The following is a 24,824-nucleotide window of genomic DNA, read 5'->3' as shown; positions in this document are numbered from 1 at the left end:
ACTTCCACTAGGGTCTAGAGGTTTGGTTGTTCCTTGATTACCCTGCACAGGGCTGCTGAGCCCCACCTCCCATCCCTATACCGGGCCTTCCAATGTGACTCACAGGTGCTGGAAGATATTTCCTTGGGACTGCCCCGCTCCCTCACCATCACTCACTGGCTCTGATGAAAGAAAATTAAAATGTTCAGTTTCTCTGATAGTCAAATAAATGTAAATTTAAACAGCTTAATAACAGCTTTTCCATCTATTGGATTAGGGAGTTTTTACATAAATTATACAGGGTAAGGGAGTGGGTCATAAAACTGCTAGTAGAAGTCTAAATCTGCCAAGCAATTTTGCAAAAGTTATTTAAAATCTTAAAAATACACATAGCCCTTGACCTCCTGGAAATTTATTATTTGAAACAGCTAAAGTTATGCAGAAAGTAGTATGTTCAGAATTATTCACCAAGTGATAATTAGAATAGTGAAAAAAAATTGAAACAGCTGCTGGGGTGGAAAAAATTTTATTCTACCCTTCTAGGTTCTTCAGCTGATCTAATAATTAAGTTGACATAAAATAGATTAATAGGAGAAAAACAACATTTTAATTTCACACCAATGAGAGCCCCATAAAAATACGAGACCCAAGGGCAAGTCTGGCAATTGAGGCGTATATGCCATCCTGAGCTAAGGAATGGGCTAGGGACCTGGGGCTTCAAAGGGGAGGAGGGTGATTCACAGACTGAAGGATGCAGGACAAAAACAGGTGTTTGATAATTAGCTGTTCGCTCTGCCCTACAGATGGGTCATTCACATGAAAAGTTACCTGCGGTAATAACTCTCTTTCTGGACCAGCCTCCATATCTAAATTCTTTTTGGTAGTTAAGGGAAAGGTAAAAGTTTTTCTTGAATCTGCTGACTCTTGATAGCCTTTAGCTCAAAACAATCCACATGCCAAAGTGGCACACTGTAGGCCAAGCTATTCTCACTGTGACAGCTTTTATGTCCAACAAAAATTATTAAGTATAGCATATATATATTTATATCTCTTTATATGTCTCCATTAAAATTACATCAAATAATACTTAATGACATGAAATCATGGCAATTCATAATAATGACAATAATTTATAGTGTAATGGTAATTTAAAAATAATAGAAACAGCATGGACAATATAGTCCCAATTTCACAAAATGTATATATTCATTTTGCTCAAGTCTAAATGGATATACATGAAGAAATTAATGGTAATTCCTAGGTAGTAGGATTATGGTTATTGTTTCTTTTCTCTCTCTCTTTTTGTATTTTTCTAAATTTTTTCAATAAATATGTGCTTTGTAAATGACTTCTTTAAAAACATAAAATAAAAGATTCCTGTGAAATATGCCCTCATAATTGCTGCTTTAAACAACTCCCTGTTCAAAGAATCTTACTGGCTGGTTTGCATTACAAGGAGGGATGACTGTTTGCTTTTTAAGCTGATTAATGAGGCCATTGCTTCTGACAAAACCCAGGGGTGAATTTTGTCTGGCCTAAAAGGAAGAGGAGCCTTGCTAAGAGGTGAAAGGTTAACACTGAAGCCAGATGAAAAATTTTGGCTGGAGCCTTAAGTTGAAATCACAGACCCTGCATTGTGTTAGATGATTTTCTAATTTCTAGTATGTTCTTGAAAGGGGAATTTTTTTTCTCTTGAACATTCAGTTAAGCACTCTTTCTTTTTCCCAGTAACTAAGTTCTTATGACGATGCCAGTGCATAGTTGAAAACAGCAGCAAATAAGCCTCCTTGGGCATACCACTCTGGTGGTTTCTAAGACATTGTCAGTGGGCTGACACGGCCATGAGAAAAGCCCGTGTCCTTTGGTTTTGAAGTGCACCAAGAGGAATCATTTATACTGAGTACTGTGTGAAGATAGCACTCTTTTCCTGGCTGAAAATATGTGATCAAATGTGAAGTTGAGCTTTAGAAATATTCATTTCATGGTGGCTTGATGGAAACATTAAAAGGTGGAGGAGTTGAAGCTGGGGTGGGCGAGGAGAGTGGTGATTTAGCCCAGGGTGAGAGGGCCTTTGGTTAATGAAAGCTTCCCAGGGAGCCTTGAGAAAGGCCTGGTGAGCAGGCCTTCATACCAAGGGATCTTCAGTAGAGTCCAAGGGTGGGCTTTCACACTGGGCTCTAGGAGTCCGCAGGGAGTGGTTCAGTTGAAAATGAGAGGAATTACTTTGAAGCCAGCCTTTGTGTGAAATACCAGACAAATCACGGGGTGGTAGCTTACTTTGAAATGTGTTAAAAAATAATAATAAAAGGTGGGTGGGTGGATGGTTGGAAGGACAGATGTGTGATAAAGCGAATAGAGTGAAAATGCTAACAATTATAAAATGTGGGTGATAGGTGTTTGCTGTAGAGTTCTCTGAATATTCCTGAAGGTTCGAAAATTTTCATAATGAAAATATAGGAGCAAAAAGAGCAACTAGTTGGCAAAACCTAAACTTGTGGGCATTTACAGAAAAAACTAGGTAACAAGGAATCCCCCGTGAATCCCAAAATACAAGAAGGGTGGGGACCAAAAAAAACCCCAAACCTATAATTATTGACATGATAGCTAGCCAGTACTCATTAAAAAAAAAAAAAGAAAGAAAAGGAAAAGAAAAAGAAAAGTGTGTGTGTGTGTGTGTGTGTGTGTGTGTGTTGCTTACTTCCATCCTCACAGGATTTGATTCATATAAGGAAATACATATAATGCAAAAAAGATTATGGGGCCCCTGGGTGGCTCAGTTGGTTAAGCATCTGACTTTGGCTTAGGTCATGATCTCGCAGTTCGTGGGTTTGAGCCCTGTGTCAGACTCTGCTCTCAGCTCAGAGACTGGAGCCTGCATTATTCAGATTCTGTGTCTCCCTCTCTCTCTGTTCCTCCTCCACTCACACTCTGTCTGTCTGTCTCTCTGTCTCTCAAAAATAAAATATTAAAAAAAAATTTAAATGTTGGAAGGAAGCTTTGTGAATGGAAAGGGAAGACAAAATCACCCTTCAAAGTATATCCCACATACTTCTGAAGGAGCTGCTAGGGGAAGACTGCAGGAAACTCATTTTATCTGATTACTGCTTTTACCTTCCCCCAATGAAAGCCAAGGAGCAACCAAAGAGGATTTAGGAAAAGCAACTGGAGAGGAGTGTGGTGAAAAGTACTTCTTTCTGAAGGAAAACCTCTTCAAATGATATCTGCAGCATTTTCTGAATGGTCTTGGTCAGATGGCTCCTTCTTGGGCAGAAGTGTATTGAAATAAATTAAGGAGGAAGGTATGAGTTCCAAGAAATCCCCAGGTCATTTGGATTAGAGAAGGAACAGTACCAATTTGAGAGCTCCCCTGGTTTAGGGACATCTGGGCCTGCATTATCGTAACCACATGGGGTAAGAATGACCCAACAAGAACCTCATCCAAGTTCTAAGGCTCCATCATTAACCAGTTGGATGTGACACCAGTGTGGGAATTTGGAATGAAATCAAGAGGTACCAGTCAGGGTCCCGAGCCCTGGGTTTGAATAATGGCTTCGCTCCAGCAGAGCTCTAAAGCAGAGCTTATGACGCCAGGTCTTTGCGATGGGCAGACAAACTGGGGGTGTTTGTGGGGCACCTGGCTCTGTGCACGACAGATGGCAGGCTAAGAAGAAAGTTTTTTCCTTTCTCCTTTAATCCTCTGTCCTGATAATGAACCTATTACTGTACCTCAGTTCTTAAAGAAATAATAAAAGTAGTTGATAATTTTTCTCAGTTTGAGGGAAAAGTTTCACTCTTCAATTTAAAATAACTTAACATTTAATTTCTTTTCAACATTTTTATACAATTTTATCATTGCGGGGGGGTGGGTTCTAGTCTTTACCCTTTTGTCAAGATACTTGCATCCTGTGTGACTGTTAGGGCTTTGAGCAAGTTTAAGAGCCAATTCTATAGTATATGTTTTACTTATTATCTGTGTATCTTTTTGTTTTCGGTTTAGAGGATGAAGGAGAACAAAACTATGTGGTCTACTCAGCTCAAGAAGAGTTATGGCGTCCTTTGTACTTCTTTGAGGGAGAGTGGCCTGGATTGATCTGGAATTATAGTGCTATTAAAGAATTTAATCAAATTGTTCAATAATAACAATAGGGAAACTGCAATGGCAGTGTTAAAGGGCCTCGCATTATTAAATCCGAATTTAGCAACTCCATCTTTATGGGAACATTTCCAGGCTGTTGCTCAATCATTTAGAACTTGTTTAAGTGGCTAAAATACCAGTTTGGTTTTTAGGAATGAAATGAAAGCTTTAGATTCGTATTAGTTCTAAGGAAGATGAAAATTGTGTACTAGGTCATCTCCATCTCAGTTCAGATCAATATTAATAGCTTTCATTTATCGAGTACCTATTATATACTAGAAGGCAACATTTTACAATCGCTGCCATTTCATTGAATCCTTGTGATGACCCCATTAACTAGTTAGAATCATTATCCCGATTTTACAGATGAGAAAAAATCCAGTGTCTGATCCAGGTCATCTCATGGGATAAGTGTTCCTGATTTCCTCACAGCACACTGGCCACTTGCTACTCCTTTACCCCCCTTTAATTTTTATAAACTCATCACCACTAGGCACATTACATAATTACATAATTTATTACATATTCAATCTATCATAAATATAATAGAAATACTGATTTGTTGCAGTATCCTTCTGCAACAATGATGTGCCGGAGCTGGTGTGAGACGGTGTGCCCTTCCCATCTCTGTGTTTAGTCATGTCAAGTTGGTGGCCTGAAATGGGCTCTGATGGTAGTATTTACACCATGGAAATTGGCAAATGCTATGGCTCCCCAGGCCCCACTCCCCTAGGGCCGGGGGCTAAACATATGCCAGCAGACCACCACTCCTTACCCCTCAGTAGATGGAAGCATCATGAGAGTAAAGATTTTGTTTTGTTCATTGCTCTATCTCTGCTGCCCAGAAACGTGCCTGGCACACAGTAGGTGCTCAGTAAACATTTGTCGAATGAATAAAAAGTGGAGAGCACTTTTAAATCATACAGACCTGGGTGCAATTCCCTGCCCTCGTGTGGATTTTTCACAAGACACCGAATCTCTCTGAAGCTATAAAATAGGAGTTGAAATCCCTGAGTCTTCAGTTGAGGGTAAAACATCCCAAAGCCAGGAGTAAAAAAAATAATATTGTAGCATTGCAAGCCAAGTCAATCCCTGAATACTCTTTAGCTTTGGAGTCTGCAGTTTGTCACAGCTATGGCTACCATAGCTTTGAGGTCTAAGGAAACTCCGAGGTCAAAGGAAAATAACGTGGTAAAGGCTTAGTGCTATACCTGACGTCTGGAAGACATTCCATTAACGACATCCCTTTCTCCTGTTCATTGATTCTGTCAACATTTCAGTCTGTTCCTGTGTCTTTTCTTCCAAATTCCCCATGAATAAAATTGCCCAGTCTACTGTAGCTTTTTCTCATGCCGTGAAACCATGCTATTAACTTTCTAATGTGCTCTCCTGTGGGGCTTCAGACCTTAGATTAGGTTAAATGTTTCAACCTTTTAAAAAGTGGCATTAAGTAGGCAGTTTGCTGCTGAGAAAAAAGCGCAGGTGTGGAAAAGTGATTCCCAGTCTCCAGTTGGGGGCCAACCTCACTTCCACTGTTAGCTTGTCCAGTCTTGGGTCTGATCATCTTCAGCTGTTTTCAGTTAAAATCAGGCTTCCTCACTTCTGGCCATCCCACTGGTTTGTGCTTGAAGAGATTTCTGGAAGGTACTATCCTGATTCTACCCTGTGGGCACCCTGCCAGGTTCTCAGAAGCCCTGAAGCCTGAAGCTCTGGGAGCCCTGAAGAGCCAGATCTGACTGAGGGAGATGGGTGTCTTTTGAATATTTTTCCCCACGTGGGGCATGAAGAACCCTGCAGTTTGAGGAAGAGCCAGTCTTTCCATTTACTGAGCAAGCCAATTGCTAAAAACAAGAGACTAGACATTATCCTGCCCTTCAGAGACCCATCTCTGGAAGGTTTGGCTGAGATAGCCATTATGACACAGAAAAATAACAAAAACTCGCAGGCCAGCAAAAACTGAGAAGGACTGACAAATGGCAGAATCTTGGAGGCCTCAACCGATGACAGTGATGAGGCAGACAGTGCTTGGTCTCAGGGAGCCTTTCTGGGACGTTGCTTATGACACAAAGGGTCACCAAGAGGAGACCCCTCCTCACCACCCCCCACCCCTGCCTGAAAAAAAGTGAGAAAGTAATTTATACCTTTTTCATTGTTAGTTTCTGGCTCATGCACTCAAAGCAAATTCCAACTGGTTAGTCTTTCTTTGCCATCCTCAGTTACTGGCCTCGTATGTGGGCCCTTGTAGAGCCATCTCTTTGGGTTTTTTTTCCCCCCATTGCCAAGTAGAGAAAGAAAACATCAGACTATGACCAGATGGGAAATAGGGGGAAACTGGCATGAATTCAGTGCATTCTAGTAAATCTACTCCCCAAAAGCAAAGTGCTACAGGCAAGGTGCCCTGACAGCTGCACATGCTGGCAGACAGGATGCTTCCGATCTTGGATTGATTGAGAGTCTCAGAGGAGGAGGTGAACCTCACTAGTGAAGGTTCTGAGCTGGCTGGGAGCTATGCCCTCAGCCAGTCCCCTTCCATAGCAGGTCTGAGGAGGAGATTCATCCTTTACACAGAGGGGCAGAAAACAGAACCATTGTCAGTCTGCTCATAATGTCTGTTGAAAATCAATCACCGGTCAGGACAAACTTCTCCTTATTTATGGATGAATAAGACAAAAAAGGACTTTGTGGAGAAGTCCGGCAGAACAAAATAAAGACAGCAGCTTCGGAAGACCCAGAAAATCATCTATAGCAGGCCACAAAATACAGTTTTGGGGAAATGTGTGGCATCCTTAGCATACTCCAAAAAGACATGGCATCTCTCGAACAGGGGCAGAAAAACATAAGGAAAATATGTGTTGATGGGAAAGGGCAACAGAAATAAAGTTTTAAAAAGTGATGGAGTAAATAAGGAAAGGGTTTTGAGGAAACAAAATCCAACAACAGGAGTATAAAGAGTATTAATGTGTGGTAGGCTGCATAATGACCCCCAAAAGATATCCATATCCTAATTCCTGGAACCTGTAAATCTTATTACCTTATGGGGCAAAAAAAGACTTTCCAGATGTGATTAAGTTAAGGATCTTGAAAGATGGGGAGATTACACTGAATTGTCCTAAGTGCAGTCACAAATGTCCTTAAGAGACAAGCAGGGGGACATTTGATAGAAGAGAAGGCATTGTGGTCATGGAGATGGAGACACATCACGGACGCTGGCGACCATCAGAAGCTGGAAGAGGCAAAGAATACATGCCCCTCTAGAGCCTCCAAAGGGATTGGGGCTGCTCTGACCCCTTGATTTCTGTTTAGTAATACTGATTTGAGATTTCTGGCCTCCAGAACGGTGAGAGAAGAAATGTGTGTGGTGTTAAGTCACTAACTTTGTGACAATTTGTTAGAGCAGCCCCAGAAAACTAATACAAGTGCTATGGGAAATCAAATCAGTGATGTGAGTTATGGGGGGGAAAAACTTTGAGAAATCATTCTGGAAAATACAAGAAAGAAAAAGAAAAAAGAAGAGACAAGGTTATAGATGTGGAAAACCAAACCGATAGCCCATATTTAGATTGTTGGTGTTGGTGATTACAGAGATCAGTGATCTGGCATCAGCTACCTCCCAGAGCTACATAGAGACTGGGTGTGAGAATTAGGCGCTGGCTCACCACATTCTGAACATTGTCATGGAAAAGAGGCCCCCATCTGGGCATAGCCTGGGAAACACAGGGAATAACAAGGATGAAGGGGGATGGGGAAGTTAACAAGAATCCAAACAGGGAAAAGGGTAACAAAAATCAGGTTGACTTTAGGCTTGTTCTTTGTAATAGAGAATCTATGTCTATGGAAGCTGTTGGAAGATTAGAACGCTGAGAGTTTTGTTTTGTCTTGTTTTGAATTCAGGTATTTTCCCAGCCCCTCTATCACTCCTCCCCAGGTGGGTTCTGTAAATAGGACACATTAAAAGTTCTTCTGATTATCAAGTAAGTTTGCAAACCATCTATGCAGTTTGGGTAGTTATGTTGTAACCTAACAATTTCACACTCAGCTGAGTTGTCTTTTGTGTATGAAGCTGATCAGAAAGACATTCTTGGACATGCAGGGGCTTGGAAAACATATAAACATGTTCCTTTATTATTTTTTTAAATTTATTTTTTATTTTAGAAAGAGAAGAGCATGAGTGGGAGAGAGGGGCAGAGGGAGAGAGAGAGAGAGAAGGAGAGAGAGAGAGAGCGCGCGCGTCCAAAGCAGGCTGCATGCTCAGTGCAGAGCCCAACGTGGGCTTGATCCCACAACCCTGGGATCATGACCTGAGCCTAAATCAAGAGCCAAACGCTCAATTGACTGAGCCACCCAGGGGCTCCTACTTTAAAATTTACTTTAAAGATATGTTGTAGAAGTTCGGGAGATAAAACAAAATACTGCTCAGGAAGAGGTAGCACAAGCCCAGGAATCAGTAGACGTAGAGAGCAATTTAAATTATTATTTTAAGTCTGGTTATCAAGCAAATATGAGTGTCAGAAATTGTCCTTAAGAAGAGCTATAGAATGGAACAATGACAAAGTGACCTTGCCTGAGAAGTAAACTGTAGCCTATTGTTAAATGACATCAAAAGGAGAGCAGGAGATAAAGGTTTGTTGCGCTTGTCTGGAAATGGGTTGGTAGCACAAAAAAGGTGTTTCTTTCTTTATTCTGATCTTTAGAGGAGTATTAATAGCTAAAGAAAGGCTCTGAACAATATTAGTACCAATATCCACCACTGATGGTAGTTTACCCTGAGCTAAGCAGTGTGCTAAATACTTCTCCTGTGTCATCTCTGGTCAAGGTCACAGGGGTGGATGCCAGGTCCCTTCCCTGCCTCCCACTTACTATTCTTAAAGTTCCTTAAGCTTGTACACCAGGGAGACTGACTGCAGAGCCCTTCCCTAATCCCCCACACTAATATGAAAACTTAAAGGTACACACTGGGAGATCAAAAAAAAAAAAAAAAAGTTCCAGAACTACTCAAACCTAGGAAGTAGAAAAGGATCATAAAATAGACCCTGCAAAAATTATCAAGAGATTTTAAAAAACAGAAAATGTACAGGGTGCTTCCTTTAACTTCAGTGCAGTAGAATTATAGAAAATACAAAATGATAAAATTTGAATCCCAATTACTTAGAGATAGAAAAATACAATCCAAAGAACCGTGGGCTCCAATAAGAGACCCAAATTGCAACTGTAGATTTGGTGGAAGGTAACAAGGAAGGTACATAATGAAATTTGAAACAAAGATGAATATTTACGTAGAGAAAAATTCATGGCTTTTATATAAGAAATATAAATATGAATACCCCACTCAAGAAGGTAAATAGAGAAACAAAAGAAAACAGTAGACATTTGGAGAAAGGAATTAATGAAGGTAAATGTTGACCTACTTAATTAGGAAAAAAAAAAAGGTAGGATTGATGAATCCTGGAGGTATTTTTTCCAGAAGACCAACAAAGTAGACTGATTTCTCACAAATCTAATTTTTTAAATGAGAAAAAATATTTACATGCATTAAAGAACCAGGAAGAGGACATAAGCACAGAAGCAGAGGTTGTTTTTAAGTTAAGAGTGATGGTTGGTACCATTCTGTGCTCAAAATCTGAAAATCTGAATGGTTTGGTCAATATTCTAAGAAATTTGTAAGAAATAGAAATTACTGTAATTGATTCAAGCAGTTGAAAACCTAAATAGCACAGAAACCATGAGACTGTCATCAGAGAAGTTTCCTGCCCACCGTTTGGCAGACCACTTTTTTCAGACCTGCCAAGAACAGCTACCCAAGCTAAATACCACATAGATTGATCTGGTGCTGATGTTCTAGTTCAGCGCCTGGCTTTGGAAAGGAAGGATGAGATGGCGAGCAGGTGCTTGGCGGCGACGGGAGGAGATGCTGAAGAGGACATATCTGAGAAAAGCAGTGCCTTCCCTGAGAGCCTGCCTTCTCCCTGCGGCCTGTTCTCACTAATATCCAGAGGCGGATGTCTGCTGTGTTTGCCCAGCCCTGAGCTAATGGTGGAAGAAAATAAAGCATCAGGGAAAACAAGTTTGCATCTAACATCCATGGCCTCTTCTAAAATTTGATGACCAAGAGAGAGCTCTCCCTTACTTTGTTCAGGGGAAGTTAGTGTGGAGCCTTCCTTCAAAGAAAAAGGGAGAAGCATTCAGACAACTGGGTTGACATAGTTTCTGTTCCTAAGTGGCTCCCATGTCCTGTGGGGGGACATGTGGATAGTGAGTCGTCATTACCTGTGGCCACTGGCTGCGATTCCACCTCCTCTCCCGATTCTGCTCTTGGGACCCCTGTCCCTTGCTGGAAGGCTGCCTGCAGTGTCCTTTCTGCTGTCACGGAGATTCAGATGCTGAAGACGCAAGCAGAAACCCCTCCTTCACTTGTCTGGCTCCCTGTCCCAGAGACAATTTGGGCTGGTATGCCAGGTGCAGAGCTCAGGTCTCACTGCCTCCACTCTTGTCCCCACCCTGACCTGACCCACCCCAAGTCATTCACACCAGAGCCATTTTTATACCTTTATTGGGCATCTTGAGTGTCTTGGGCCCTCTACAACACCACTGCCCTAGCTCATCCCTAGCTACTCCTTGCCCTCAAGGTGCAGTCCGGGGGCACCTGGTTGGCTCAGTCAGTTAAGCAATTGACTCTTGATTTTGGCTCAGGTGGTGATCTCACAGTGGTGGGATTGAGGCCCAAGTCGGGCTCTGCACTGAGCATGGAGCCTGCTTGGAATTCTCTCTCTCCCTCTGCCCCTCCTCTGCTTGCGCTCTGTCTCTCTCTCTCTCTCAAACTAAAAAAAAAAAAAAAAAAAAAAAGGTGCGGTCCAAACTCCTTAATGTGGCTTAACAAACCCTCTAAGCAGGCCTGGCCTCACTTGTTTCTGCAGAATCATTTTTCAGCATCTATCCCACCCTCCCCTGCCCCTGTGTTCCCTGGTCTGTGTTCAGTCTTGGGGTGGCGGTGGGCCATGTTCACTCTGTCCCCCGGTTCCTTGGCTCATGCTTTTCCTCCCACTCGACCTCTCAGCCTTGCAAGCCTGTAGGCGTTGGTCTAGAAGTCACTTCCCAGGGAGCTGCCAGCTTTGTGTAATGCCCTTCCAAAGGGCCTTATGGCATCCTTGAGAGTGCTCGTCTTGTGGCTGATGTACATACCTGGTTCCTCCATTACACTCAGGAGTTTGAAGGCAGATGCTGTGCTTGCTCATCACGGAATCCCCAGCGCCCAATAGTGCCTGGTGCATAATACATAACCCTTAAATATTTTATCCATGTGGTGGGTGAATGGCTCCACCATATTATATATCCATCCTTTATGCATTTATCGAATGCTGCTGTGTCTCGTGCGCTATCATGTGTCACTTCACAAATGCAGTGGAAACTCCGTGCCAAAATCCTCAGAGAAAGGGAGCTAGAGTGAATTCTTGATTCTGATGCCCCTTCAGGCTATAATCTGTTCTGGCTGCATGAGTTTCTGCATAGTTGGGAGCTGTCCTTTAAGTGTTTTTATAGCACCCATAGAGCTATCTGTCTTTTATCTTATCTGCCTCTTATCTGCCTTTTCGGGGCCATCAAGGTTCATTCTGCAGTCCTAAGCCACCCGAGACTGCAGAGGTGCCCTCCAACTTCTGTCTCTTCAACTTTACTGCTTTTCTTCCCTGCTTTTGGTGTCACCAAAAGCACTTTGGTGGCACTTTCCCCATTGCCACCTCTAGTTCCTTGATAGACCTCACTGTACCAGGCTCTATCCAGCTGAATAAGACCTTGCCCTCAATTACCTTACTCCTCGTAGCTTAGTTAAACAAACATTAATTGCATGCATTCTAGGTCTAAGTGTCGTCTATTTAGACTTCAGAACTTGTCCATAAAGTTGTCATTTTTCTAAGTAAATCGCACTGCCAGCTGCATTTGTTATTTACCTCTGTTCTCAATGGAGTGCAGAAAAAGAAATTGTATGTCATTCCATCTGATGGGAGCCCTGCTGTTTTCAGAGGATGCTGGCCAAGCCCCAGGCAGCCCAACAGATATGTCCTCTTTAGTCCAGCTCTGCCGGTCCACAGAAGCAGGAGAGTCTCAGGGACACATCTCCCCAGCACATGCCAAAGCAGAATCCTAGCCTCTTTGAGGGCAGAGACAGTATGTGTTCATCTTTGTCACTGTGGTGCCTGGCAGTTTCTGAAATATAGGAGGTATTCAATATACATTCATGGAAGTAGCAAAAGGACAGAAGGAGGGAGAGGAGGAAGAAGGGAGAGAGGGAGGGAGGAATAAAACAGACTGACAGGGGCACCTGGGTGGCTCAGTCAGTTAAGCATCTGACTTCAGCTCAGGTCATGATCTTGGGATTCGTGGGTTAGAGCCCAGTGTCAGGCTCTGTGCTGACAGCTTGGAGCTTGGAGCCTGCTTCTGATTCTGTGTCTCCCTCTCTCTGCCCCCTCCAAATAAATAAACATTAAGAAAAATTAAAAAAAAAAAAAACAGACTGAGAGATGAGGCTAAGAAATGCCAGTTGGAGGATTTGGTAAAAGGGTTTGTTGCTCCTTGGTCTGAATGACATTTCATCCCAGGGACTATCTGATGTGTTAGAAGAATCTGATACCATAAATACTGAAATAAATACCCCAAACTTGGAGAGTTTCCAATAAAGTAAGAAAAAACATTAGGAATAGTTATATAACAGGAAGCATCTCATATACTCTTAAAGACTACAGCTCTAAGGAGGAAAAAAGCCCCACAGCTCCCTGAAGAAATCCCATGTTACAAGCCGCTGTAGCATTCACTTACTAGCATGTGTTCTTTCCATTTTGAAACTCAAGCCGTATGGATTTGAGTGTCCTTTCACCTTCTCTCCATCTTTTCTCCCCCTGCCCGTAAAGCAATCTCATCTCACGGTGCTGCGTTTTAGTAGTGTGGGGATGCCTCTGTTTTTTTCTGACCCGTCCATATGTTAATACCCTTTGGTATTAGTTTTAGAGTAGATGTTAAATCAGTGTAATCTCATGTGCCAACCTGAGTAGATTGGTTGTGCCTTACTGGAGTGTTGAGAAGGATCCTGAACCTGTGTCTAAGTTAAATGGGGCAGAGTTTATGGAAAGAGGTGGAGAGGGTTGGGGAGGGGCGATAGGCATGCCACATATTTGCCACCCCCATTCAAGAGCAAAGGAAGGCAATGAGAACAGGAATCCTTCAGGCTTTGACTTAAATGAGAATCCATTGATTTTTTTTTTTTTTTTTTGAGCGAGAGTGTCGGGGGAGGGGCAGGGGAGAGAGAGAGAATCTTAAGCAGGCTCCACACTCATTGCAGAGCCCAATGCAGGACTTGATCCCATGACCCTGGGATTATGACCTGAGCTGAAATCAAGAGTTGGACCCTCAACTGACTGAGCCACCCAGGCGCCCCTGTTTTAATTTCATTTTCCTGTAGAGCCTGAAACTGTTGATTTTCAGCTCATGTTCTACAGTTGCTTGAGGGCAGTATCTTTGCAAGCAGAGAGGAAAAGAGAGCTGAAGATCTTAACAGTGTTTAAACCTTTCCTCTACTCGGTGGATGTCTGATATCTGATCTGGAGTCAGACTTCATAGCCAGGGATAAGGGCAGGAACAAGAGACCACTGAAAAATTTCCTCTGGTAGAAATATTTTCCAGTGCTTATTTCAGAAGCAATTTAAGCTTCTGAAACTTGAGCTGCAACTGGAAATCCCTAACCCAGCATGTAAGTCGCCATCCAAATTGGTGGCCTGGAATTTAGATTCATGTGTTGGGAATCAGAATGTGCTGAGGAGTAGCCAGTGACTTTGACCGGCCACCAGGCACGTCCCATTAATGGCAGGCATTTGCACAGGAATGTTGTGCCTGTCACCAAGGGAAAACACACACAGTATTCTTGTTTGAGGCATTCTGTTTCAGAGGGAGAAACTAAGGCCTGGCCAGTAGATCCAAGCTGGAATGGGTCAGCTGTAATATCGACTGGGCCCTGCTAGTCGGTCAGTGAATGTTCCTTGAGTGCTTTCCACGTGCCAGTGATAGACATTGCAAATGTAGTAGTGAGAAAACCCTCGAGCCCCCAGGTGCCAGGAGCTTCCATGCTGCTTGGAAAGAGACAAGCAAGAGCACCCCAAGAAATAAATGCTTTAAGAGATCAGCAAGTGCACTGAAGAAAATAAAATGTGATCATCAGGGACACTGCTTGACCTCGGTGTCCAGAGAATGCTGCTTAGAGGACGTGGCCTTCACATCTGGCCCAGAATGACACAATATAACAGCGTCAGTGTTGGAAAGATCTTGCGCAAGACCCAAGCCAGACAAACAACAAAACTAATGTCCAAGAGATGAAGGAGAGTCAGTGTGGTTGGAGCAGAGGGAATGCCCAGAGTCCTCTGAGCTCCTATATTTGCTAAATTGTTAGCAGTGGTCACAGTGTCTTATAAGCTTTAAAACTTTTATTGTGCTTCTTGGAGTTGCTTTTATGTAAACCATTGCATTTGGTTGGATGTGCTTGCTTAGTCATATGGAGATACTTTAAAGAATTCTGGGGGCGCCTGGGTGGCTCAGTCAGTTAAGCATCCGACTTCAGCTCAGGTCATGATCTCACAGCTCCTGGGTTTGAGCCCCGCATTGGGCCTCTGTGCTGACAGCTCAGAGCCTGGAGCCTGCTTCAGGTTCTGTGTCTCCCTCGCTCTCTGCCCCATCCCCCACTTGCACTCTCTATTTCTCTCTCAAAAATGAATAAATGTTAAAAAAAATTAAAAAAAAAAAGAATTCTGTAAATTAAGGTGAATCTTAACATGAGCATGACCCCCTTGGAGGGAGGCTCCTGGTATAGGTGGGCAGTGGGGACATTTCTACTCTGGAGAACCCGTGCAGGTTGGCTGGAGGTAGAGAACACAGTGGCCAGTGGCCATAAACAGATGAGCTCAGTGGGGAGGGAGCGTCATGTACCATCGGAAGCTGGCCCACTCCCCGAACAATCTCAGTGAGCTCTCATGCTTCCTTCCATGTACTGATGAGTCCATGTACTGATGAGTCCTTCCATGTGTCCACAGACATGTCAAAAGCAGCATGCCATGAGGGAAAGATATCTTCCCTGTAAATCCTGCATCCACTTCTGAATTCTCTCATCTGAGTTGCTGGCTACAGCTCTGGCCCCTAAACTGGAAACGGGCGGGTTGTGTACACTCCACACCCCTACTCTAGGCTTGGTGCCTTTGCCTCTGCTGTCCCTCTGTGGGTCGCCTTTCTCCCAGGTCAAGGCTAGCCAGACCCTCCTCCAGGAAGCCTTCCTTGTTCTCTGCCAGGGCCAGGCTTCTCTCTGCATCTTGGCCTGTCTACTTGGTACCCTGCACATTGTATTCTGACTGTGGTCTGACTGTGGCCTCCAAGAGGCTGTGAGCTCCTCCTGGGCTGGGACCATGTCCCAGTCCTGGGTACCCTTGGCCACCCACATATTGTAGGGCTTGATCACTGTGTGGTAAACAGATGAGCAGCTGAGCCGTCCATGTTTATAAGCAGCGAATTTAGCTGTTGGCTTGTTATCATCAAAAGGACATCAAGGGAAGACTAATTCTAAACATGGGCAACTGTTTTCTTCTTTATATTCCTCTGAATTTGTTCATATTCCTTACATGAAGCCGCTATCATGATTTTTAGAATTTTTTTGGTGAAATGTACATAACATAAAATTTATTAATTTAACCATGTATAGGCATGCATCTCAGTACATCTATATCAACGTGCAGCCATCACCGCCATCGATCTTCAGAACTTTTTGGTCATCCCCGACTGAAACCCTGTACCCACTAAACAACAGCTCCCCTTTCCCTCCTCCCCCATCCCTGGTAACCACCATTCTACTTTCTGTCTCTTTGAATTTGACTACTCTAGGTATCTGATATAAGTGGAATCATAACAATACTTGTCCTTCTGTGTCTGGCTTTTCATTCAGCATAATGTCTTCAAGGTTCCTCTGTGTTATAGCATGGGCCAGAATTTCCTTCTTTTTAAGGCTGAATAATAATTCCATTGCATGCAGGGTCACCTGGGTGACTCAGTCAGTTGAGCGTCTGACTTCAGCTTAGGTCATGATCTCAAAGTTCATGAGTTTGAGCCCCACATCAGGCTCACTGCTGTCAGCTCAGAGCCTACTTCGGATCTTTCTGCCCCTCCCCTGCTCACATTTGCTCTTAAAAATAGAATAAACATTAAAAAGAAATAATCCTATTGCGTGTATACACCATATTTGTTTATCCATGCATCCATTGATGGACATTTCAGTTGTTTCTACCTTTTGGCTGTTGTGACTAATGCCTCTATGAACATGGGTGTGCAAGTATCTGTTCCAGTTCCTATTTTCAACTCTTTTGGGTATGTGCCCAGAAGTGAAATTTCTGGATCATATGATGAAATCAGCTGTACAATTTAGAAATATTTTTAATAGTTCTGAATTGGTTATTTCAATTCAAAGCAGAGGTTGATTTTGGATGGGACTAAGCAGAAATGCAGGCTGACACGTCAAACTTTTGTTCTCGGGACTTGGCTAATGCTTGGTGACGTGAAATGATTTGTTCTCAAGTGTGGTTTCCATTTTTTCTTACAGCATCAAGCTTCTAGCTGTGCAGGAACTACTTGACAGAGAGGCCCTGGAAAAGGTAAATACTTTATTCTTTCTACCCCACGTTCACTAACTTAGAGCGGAGTGCCACACGCAGGAAAAATTCAGCTTCCTGTCGCCAGGGACAGCACTTACTGCAGAGTGGCTCTGTTTGTGTTCTTAACAGTCAGAGAACCATACAGAATTTTCACCAAAACTCCCCACATTGCTCACATCCTGTTACAAACTCAGCCTTGCAAGGCTCCTTCGGGGTTGTGTGATAGCAGGGACTCGCCATGCAGGCTTTCTGTTCCTCTTAACACCGTGCAATGGGCCAGACTCCATGCTGGCCGCCGCACATCATTTCTGCTTGTGGCTGTTGCCATCTGGGCTTACGGACGGTAGAATGGAGGCCCAGCGAAGTTAGGTAACTTGCCCAAGGAAAATTAGCTAAGTGGCAGAGTAAAGATTTGAACCTCTTGGTTCCATTTCCGAAATCAGTGCTTCTGTTCGGCAGGCAAGTTCACGAGTTTGATCTTTCTAGGCTGTTTGTGAAGATTAGCAAATTCCCTCCCCACCTGAAACTTAGGTTTCACTGTGTTCTGGAAGAGATATCCAGTGTCTCAGCTTTCTGTGATCAAGCCAAGCACACATCTGGGGATCCTTTGCCAGTTATGAGTTCAAGTTCTATGCACATGGTGGTGCAGGCTCTGGAAAACAGATTGGGCAAGGCCAAGGGCCAGCCCATGGGCCTCCCAACTCATACCAAGCTGCTCTCCTGGGGCACCTCAGACTCTTCCTCAGTATGTAGCTATGGGCAGTAATTAGAATCTATAATGTTAACATAAAAGAAAGTGGTTAGAGATATAAACAGTGAAGCAATATTATTGTATTTATAGAATTTTAAATGTTTGGATTGGCGATCAGTCTGCTGGTTGGCATGAAAACAAAGTGTTTAAGCACCAAGCAGTGATGTGAGGGGAGGGGATGCTGAGCTCTGTCTCTGAATGTAACATTCCTTCAGCCTCATTTTCATCACAGGGATAATGCTGCCTGCCTGACCTCAGAGAAGCACCATGAGAACCAAATGAGTTGGTGTCGTGGAAGGGCTTTCTAAATGCCAAAGCACTCGACTCATATTAATTCTTAATTACTTGTATTAATTCTTAATAGACATCCAGCCATTAAAACGTATGAGGTCCAGCTCGAAAAGGCATCCTTGGGCCAAATGACAATGTTGGATGTGGATTGTAGATTAGATTAAAGTATTAGATCAACGTGAACTTTTCCCGGAGTCGATGACTAGTACGTGTAAGAGAATGGACTTATTCTTAGGAATTATACACTGGGGTATTTCGGAATCAAGGGGTGTGCTGTTTATAACTTATTCTCCAATGATTCAGAACAAAATAGTGGAGATCTATGTGTGCATATGTGAGCCAGAGGGGGAAAGAGCAAGTATAAATGATAAAGCAAATGGGGCAGAGTGCAGGCGGGTGGCCCTTCCGGGTGAAGGAGTATATGAAGATTCTTTGTATGTTCTTGAAACCTTGTAAAAGTGCGCTCTCCAAAAACAGTTTTTCTTCTCAGTATTCTCTACAGTTTTTTGTTTGTTTGTTTGTTTGTTTTGCTCTTCAATTAGGGAAACTGCAGAAACCACCCGACAAAGCTCATAAACATGTGGAGTCCGTGTGCTAAGGTGTATCAGTATAATAAAAACACAGGCAACAATTAGGTCTTTAATGCTGTGTTAATATTCAGTTTGGAGAAGCCGCACAGGCAAGCCAATTTGGGGTGCTAACTGCTTGTGGAATATAGCAGAGAAGGGGGTCAGGGCTTGCTGTGGGGGGTAGCAGTGCTGCCCTGAGGGTTAAGTGTTGAGGCTGCTGTGAAGAGGGGTGTATAATGTGCAGCTCAAGCAGCCTGGGCCCAGAGCCTGCCTCCTCCTTCCTCACTGGGGTGTCTTGGGTTAGTAACCCTCTTGTACTTCAGTTTCTCAGTCTATAATGTGGAAATCTTTATAATCCCCAGTTCACAGAGGTTTTGAGAAGATGAAGTTATGTCAATGTGAAGGACTTAACTCTGTGCCCGGGGCTCAATGATCCCCATAAGTTACTGGCTACACGCATTATTTCCCCATCTCCTCCTCCTTCCCGTTTCTCACCAAGGCTGATGATGGTTTTGAATTGTTCCCCTATCTCCATACATGACAAGTAGAAAGATTTACAAGATGGTCCAAATATGCACAGAGGCAGGGTGGGAGCCAAGTTCACTTAGTGTCCTCCTTCCTTCCATCTTTCCTTTGTTCATTCGTTCATTCATTCATTTATACTACGGGCCTCTGTTGAGCTTTCTATGTGCCAGACAAGTAGGAAAGAAACATTGTAAGTTTATTTATTTTTGAGAGAGAGAGCCAGAGTGCCAGCCGAGGAGGGCAGAGAGAAGGAGACAGAATCTGAAGCAGGCTCCGGGCTCTGAGCTGTCAGCACAGAGCCCGACGCAGGGCTTGAGCCCACGAACTATGAGATCGTGATCTGAGCCAAAGTGGGACGCTTAACTGACTGAGCCACCCAGGTGCCCCCAAGTAGGAAACATTTTGAGGAAAGTCCAGAAACAGCCAGTTGACACGAGCTTGGTAGTCAGTGGCACTTTGAGTGACACATGGTATATTACCTGCCACGGTACCATCTTCTGCAGCAAGATTGGCCCAGTTCATATGCTGGAATAAGATACATTCCCAAAGAGCCTTGTGACATATGGATTCTCATCCACCTGGATAAGTTAAAGAACCACCAAGATGAGTTCTTAGTAAGCAGGAGAGCATTGCTACTGCAAGTGTGATCTGTAGATCAGCAGCGTCTGAAGCTTATTAGAAAGGCAGAATCTCAGTCTCTACCCAGACACCGGAATCAGTCTGCATTCTTTTTTTTTAGTGTTTATTTCTTTTGAGAGAGAGAGAGAGAGAAAGAGAGAGAGAGCGCGTGAACAGGGGGGAGGGGCAGAGAGAGAAGAGAGAGAATCCCAAGCAGTTTCTGTGCTATCAGTGTGGAGCCTGACATGGGGCTAGATCTCACAACTGAGGTACCATGATCCGAGCTGAAATCAAGAGTCAGACACTTCACTGAGCCACCCAGGCGCCCCCAGAATCAGTCTGCATTCGAACAAGACCCATTGAGTTGTGGGCACTGAAGTCCAAGAAGTTGTCCTGAGGAGAATCATTCATTGTCACCATCTCTGCTATCGACTAGTCCATCTTAATAGAGAACTTCTGAGGTGTCAGACTTTTGCTTCTGTGGCCAATTAAGCTCTGTTTTTTCCTTTTACACCAAAAGAGAATTAAACATCATTCTATTGGTAAGAACCCAGTTTTTATCTTTAGTTTTCCTGCTTCTTCCTTTCATTTAGAAAATAGTCTTAATTTATTTATTTTTATTTTTTTAAGTGTTTATTTTTTGAGAGAGAGAGAGAGAGAGAGAGTGAGCGGGGGAGGAGTAGAAAGAGAAAGGGACACAGAATCGGAAGCAGGCTCCAGGCTCTGAGCTGTCAGCACAGAGCCCGACGTGGGGCTCGAGCCCACGAATTGTGGGATCATGACCTGAGCTGAAGTCAGATGCTTAACCGACTGAGCCACCCAGGCGCCCTGTCTTATTTAATTTAATAGGTAGAGCCAGAAAGGCCTCAGTGAGACACATCCTACAAACCTCAAACCTCTTCGACTATCTTCACCGCTGGGCTTCCAATGGCAATCTGCTTTTGGGGTTTGCGATTACTGGACTCCTGAGATCCTGCCATGGTGGAACTAGTCACTTCCAGGCACAGACCCAAGAATGGGAACCCGTTACCTGAATGCCTTTCTCTTGTAAGATATAAGCTATTGAGGGGTCATTTCCCTCACAGGTACTTGCAGGTTCAATATGACCAGTCAAATAATCATATTATGTAAAACATAATATAAAAGGCAGAAGAGAAGCAGCAGTGTTTTGGAGTGTCCTAGCCAGTAAGATTTCTAGTGCTTTTTCTCCCTAATAGTGCATTATGGTCTTTGTATTTTAGCTTCAAATTTGCCTGGCTTCTACTTCCCCTGGTTTCAGGTAGAAAGCCTGTCTGTCGTAAAAGTGCCAAGGCTTTCCTGGCTTCTGCAGCACACAGGGCCAGCTCAGGGGAGGCTCTCTTATGGGAGAGCTGAGGTCCCCTCCCAGCCTCGCCCCTGTTTGGCTGTTGGACCTGGCAGAGGACCTTCTTTGGATCCCCTTTCTTTACATAAAACTGATCTCTCTGGTTCCTTCCCATCCTAAAACTCTTGGGTTTTATTTTCTTAGTTGATCCCTGATCCCATTGTGAAGAGGGGAAATTCTTTTTCTCATACCCTGTTTTCTAGTATTTTCTCTACTTCCTAGTGGGTTTCGGGGCCTCTGTGTTTCATGTGCCCTACTCACCATTAAAACACACTTTCTGGGGAGAAGGGATGGTGAGTTCATGCCCAGTGACCCTTGCACACAGATCAGTAGGCTTCTAGTTTTTGCTTCTTCTAATATTATTTGTCTTAAGTGCAGTAGATTGGGGTGGAGGTTGGGGACCCCAGGTAGGATAAGATCTCTCAATTTCTCTTCTCTAAAGATACTACATTAAGCCATTTCCTGGACAAGTGACAGTCATTTGTCATTTATGTAGAAAATAAGCTATTGGGGCACTTGGGTGACTCACTTGGTTAAGCGTCTGACTCTTGGTTTCAGCTCAGGCCATGATCTCACAATTTCATGTGTTCAAACCCTGTATCAGGCTCTGTGCTGACAGTGCAGAGCCTGCTTGGGATCTCTCTCCCTCTCTCTCTGCCCCTCCCCTGCTCACACTGTCTCTGTGTCTCTCAAAATTAAATAAATAAATTTAAAACTTAAAAACAAACTTAAAAAAAATCTATAAGCCATACAATTAATAAGCTAAGTTTCTCTACCAATTTTTTGTCTTAAAAAACCTTGGAACCATGGGAAGATTATTTAATTTGCATAAATGTCAGGACATGTGACATTTCTCTGATAAATGTTTTGGATTTAGATGGGCTTTGTCATCAAGCATCTATCGGGTGCCAAGAGCAAGGACTTGCTCTGAGAAGGATGCACACCATCCCGTTCTCTGTGTTCTCTTTGCTTTAAGTGTGAGATGCTTTTGTTTTTCTGAACTTAAGGCACACAGATTTGTTTCCCAGGCTCTATAAACAGGCCCATCTAATGCCTTTCAATGTGGCATTGCATGAAAGGAAATAAAAATATTGGTACAGCTTGATTTAGTAAGATCATTTTTCAATGACCCTTTCAAATAGCTTCCTGCAAAGTTGCAAACAATAGCTTGGCCGTTTGCTCCAGCTGGAGTCACCCTCTTACTGGACGGGCCAGAGGGCAGAGCACCGGCCGACCCAACCCAGGATCCAAGTCTGCCTGAAAAGCTGCCCGTGTGAGGCTCAGGCCACCCAGCTCATGACCATTGCCCGTGTTATCCCCATCCCAGCCTCTACAGGCCATGACTCAGCCATTAATCACAAGCTGACCGAGTCCGTGCTGTGTCTCCTGGAACCCTGGTTCCGAGGGTCCATAGACTGGGGTTGAATCCAGCTCTGACATTTACCAGCTAGGAGATCTCTTGGGCAAGTTATTGATCAGACTTGGTTTCTTTTTTAACGTGAGTGGAGATCACAGTAATACCTACCTCACTGAGATTTTTTTATGAGAATTAAACAAGACAGTATATGAGTTAAAAGAGATTTTGTAGGGAGTAAGCATCAGAGCAATGGTAGCTAATGCTGTCCCTGCTACTGATGTCATCCCTGGTGTCGTCGTCGTGATCATCATCATCATCACTGATACCTCTTTCTCCTCCTTTTTGGAGAAGCCCGACTTGAGATTGAGCTGATGGCATTAGAGGATGTTAAAAAAAGGAATTCCCACCCCTGCCCTCTCCCTGTTTGCCAGATTGACCAGGACAAAATGCCTGCTGCTGGATATTTTTCATAGAATTTCAGCTTTGCAGCCTGACTCTGAGTCTAGTTTTCTTACAGGTGCTGTGGATGATCCCTGGACCTCTTTTGGTACCTTACATGCGAGATGAAGCGCATACATTTCACTAGCAAGCCTGAATGCAGAAAACTTGAACTGGATATTTGCACGTGGTGGTCAGGGACTTTTGCAGCTGAACCCTAGGGGTGGGCGACATTGGAATTGGAAGTTAGTAGCTTCCCGGGAATTCTCAGAAAGAAAAAGGACGTAAATAACAGTCACATCAATGTGTGTCTGTGACCTAAGGATGCTAAATGCTTAGATCTATAACCGGTGCTGGTGTTTTCTGAACACACACACAGGTACATACATAAGTTCTAGCTCTGCCATTCCACGCATTTGGAGGTTTTTTTTTACTGTGATTTGGACTTCCACTTAATTTAGTTTGTGCAACAATTGAGTACTTAACATTGTGCCTAAGTTGCACTGCATACCAAAGAGGGTAGAGTTCTCTTTGCATTTCTTTCGAATGCACTCGTAAATGCATTCGAATGGCATATATAACATCTCAGAATGCCAGGGCTGAGAGAGACTGTTCAAACCATGGAATCTTACCCTGCCATTTTGCGGATAGGACATGGAGACCAAAGGAGCTGAAATGTCCTCCTGGCCCAGGGCCCATAGCAGTTGTGTTGTAGAACCAAGAGTGGACCCCAGTGGATGGGACTCCATTCCAGAGCTCCCTTCCAGCCACTGCCTATCTCCCGTGATCTCCTTTAGTCTGGACATTAGCTTTAGCGGACTTTGTGGAAGCTTCTATCTCTGCATATCGCAGGAGTGGGAGCAGACCCACAGGCTCGGGCCCTGGCCAGACGAGGGAGAGCTGAGACTCAGGTCTTTGAACAGCATGACTTGTAGCAAAACAGACACAAGCATATAATGTTTGTCTCCCCCGAGGACCCTTTGGTCCAGCAGGGGAAACAGAATGTGGGCTGGGATTGAAGGAGGAGGCAGCTAGAGGTTCAGGGCTCCGGATGTGGACAGTACCAGGGGAGCATCCAAGAGTGGAGGAACTCGCAGCTGTGTGAGGGCCATGGGGGTCCAAGGACCTGCCAAGGAGGCAGTAGAGAACATGCAGCAGACACCTCCTTCATTTAGGTTCAGCGTCAACATGAATAGCTTCGAGAATCTTCACGTAAAGTCTACTTAAAAATACCTTTTAAAAAATAGCACTCTGTCTTCATTTAAAAATATCAGAATGAGATTCTTCAGCTCTCTGGGTTTATTTTTTCTCCCCTGCCTGGTCCTTCATGTAGTCTGAGCTTAATCTGAATGCCATCTTGAATGGTCTGTATTCATGTATCTGTTAGTTGTTTTTTTGTTTGTTTGTTTTTTTTAAGTGGGTTGAGCCATATCAGTGTCTAAGCATGATTAAACTCACGGTAGTCATGTTTCTGGCCAAATCCCTTCCAGCAGGCAGCTTTTTACCTTCCTTGAGGGGCCGGGAAGCAGAAACGGAGGCCTCTGTGAGTGAAGCACAGGCTGCCCTGTTCGCCGCGTGGAGTCTGGCTCAGGCCCACTGCCCGGCTGCCACAACCACCCCCTCACCGGCTCTGCTTCAACAACTGCACACTTGGGCCCCACCCCCGTTCTGCAAAGGGCTGTTGGCTGGGGTCCCCCCAGGCACCTTCGCTGCCAGAAAATGGAGCATCTTGGTGAATTATGGGCCAGACTTCACAGTTCATTTAAAAAAAAGAGAGAGATGTATTTTCTCTTTTTTTTTTTAGAATCACAAGATACCGTGTACGTTTCGGGGCTCCCACTACCTTTCTGTCTTTATGAAAAGCTTTTGTATGGAGTGAGCAAAATGTAGAGTCCCAAATAAGATTCTTACATCCCCTTTAGCTTTATTAGCTATCAAAGATATGCAAATTAAACAAGAGATTCTTTCACATTTAGTACATTAGCAAAGTATTTTAGGCAATGCTGTAAGATGTTGAAAGTGCCGATAAAACCAGTGTCGGCATTCATTGCTGGGGAGGGGTGGTGATGAGGCACTGTCCTTCCATAAGCTCTTGGGCAGTGTATTTTGTCAACCTTTGAGATGCCTCTGCCC

At 43.8% G+C, this 24,824-nt stretch overlaps 1 protein-coding gene across 1 annotated transcript in view; it reads left to right on the top strand.

The window, feature by feature from the left end:
- The window catches only part of EEPD1 (endonuclease/exonuclease/phosphatase family domain containing 1), a 112,134-nt gene that overhangs the window by 52,661 nt on the left and 34,649 nt on the right, over positions 1 to 24,824 (top strand). The window contains exon 3 of the mRNA XM_027075262.2: positions 16,728 to 16,779. Within this exon, the coding sequence (XP_026931063.2) occupies positions 16,728 to 16,779 (52 nt within the window). The remainder of the gene's footprint in view (positions 1 to 16,727; positions 16,780 to 24,824) is intronic.

The sequence above is a fragment of the Acinonyx jubatus genome, chromosome A2 (assembly GCF_027475565.1).
Source record: "Acinonyx jubatus isolate Ajub_Pintada_27869175 chromosome A2, VMU_Ajub_asm_v1.0, whole genome shotgun sequence".
In the NCBI taxonomy this organism is placed as follows: domain Eukaryota; kingdom Metazoa; phylum Chordata; class Mammalia; order Carnivora; family Felidae; genus Acinonyx; species Acinonyx jubatus.
The sequence above is the reverse complement of the archived record's forward strand: the minus strand, read 5'-3'. Positions and strand labels throughout refer to the sequence as shown.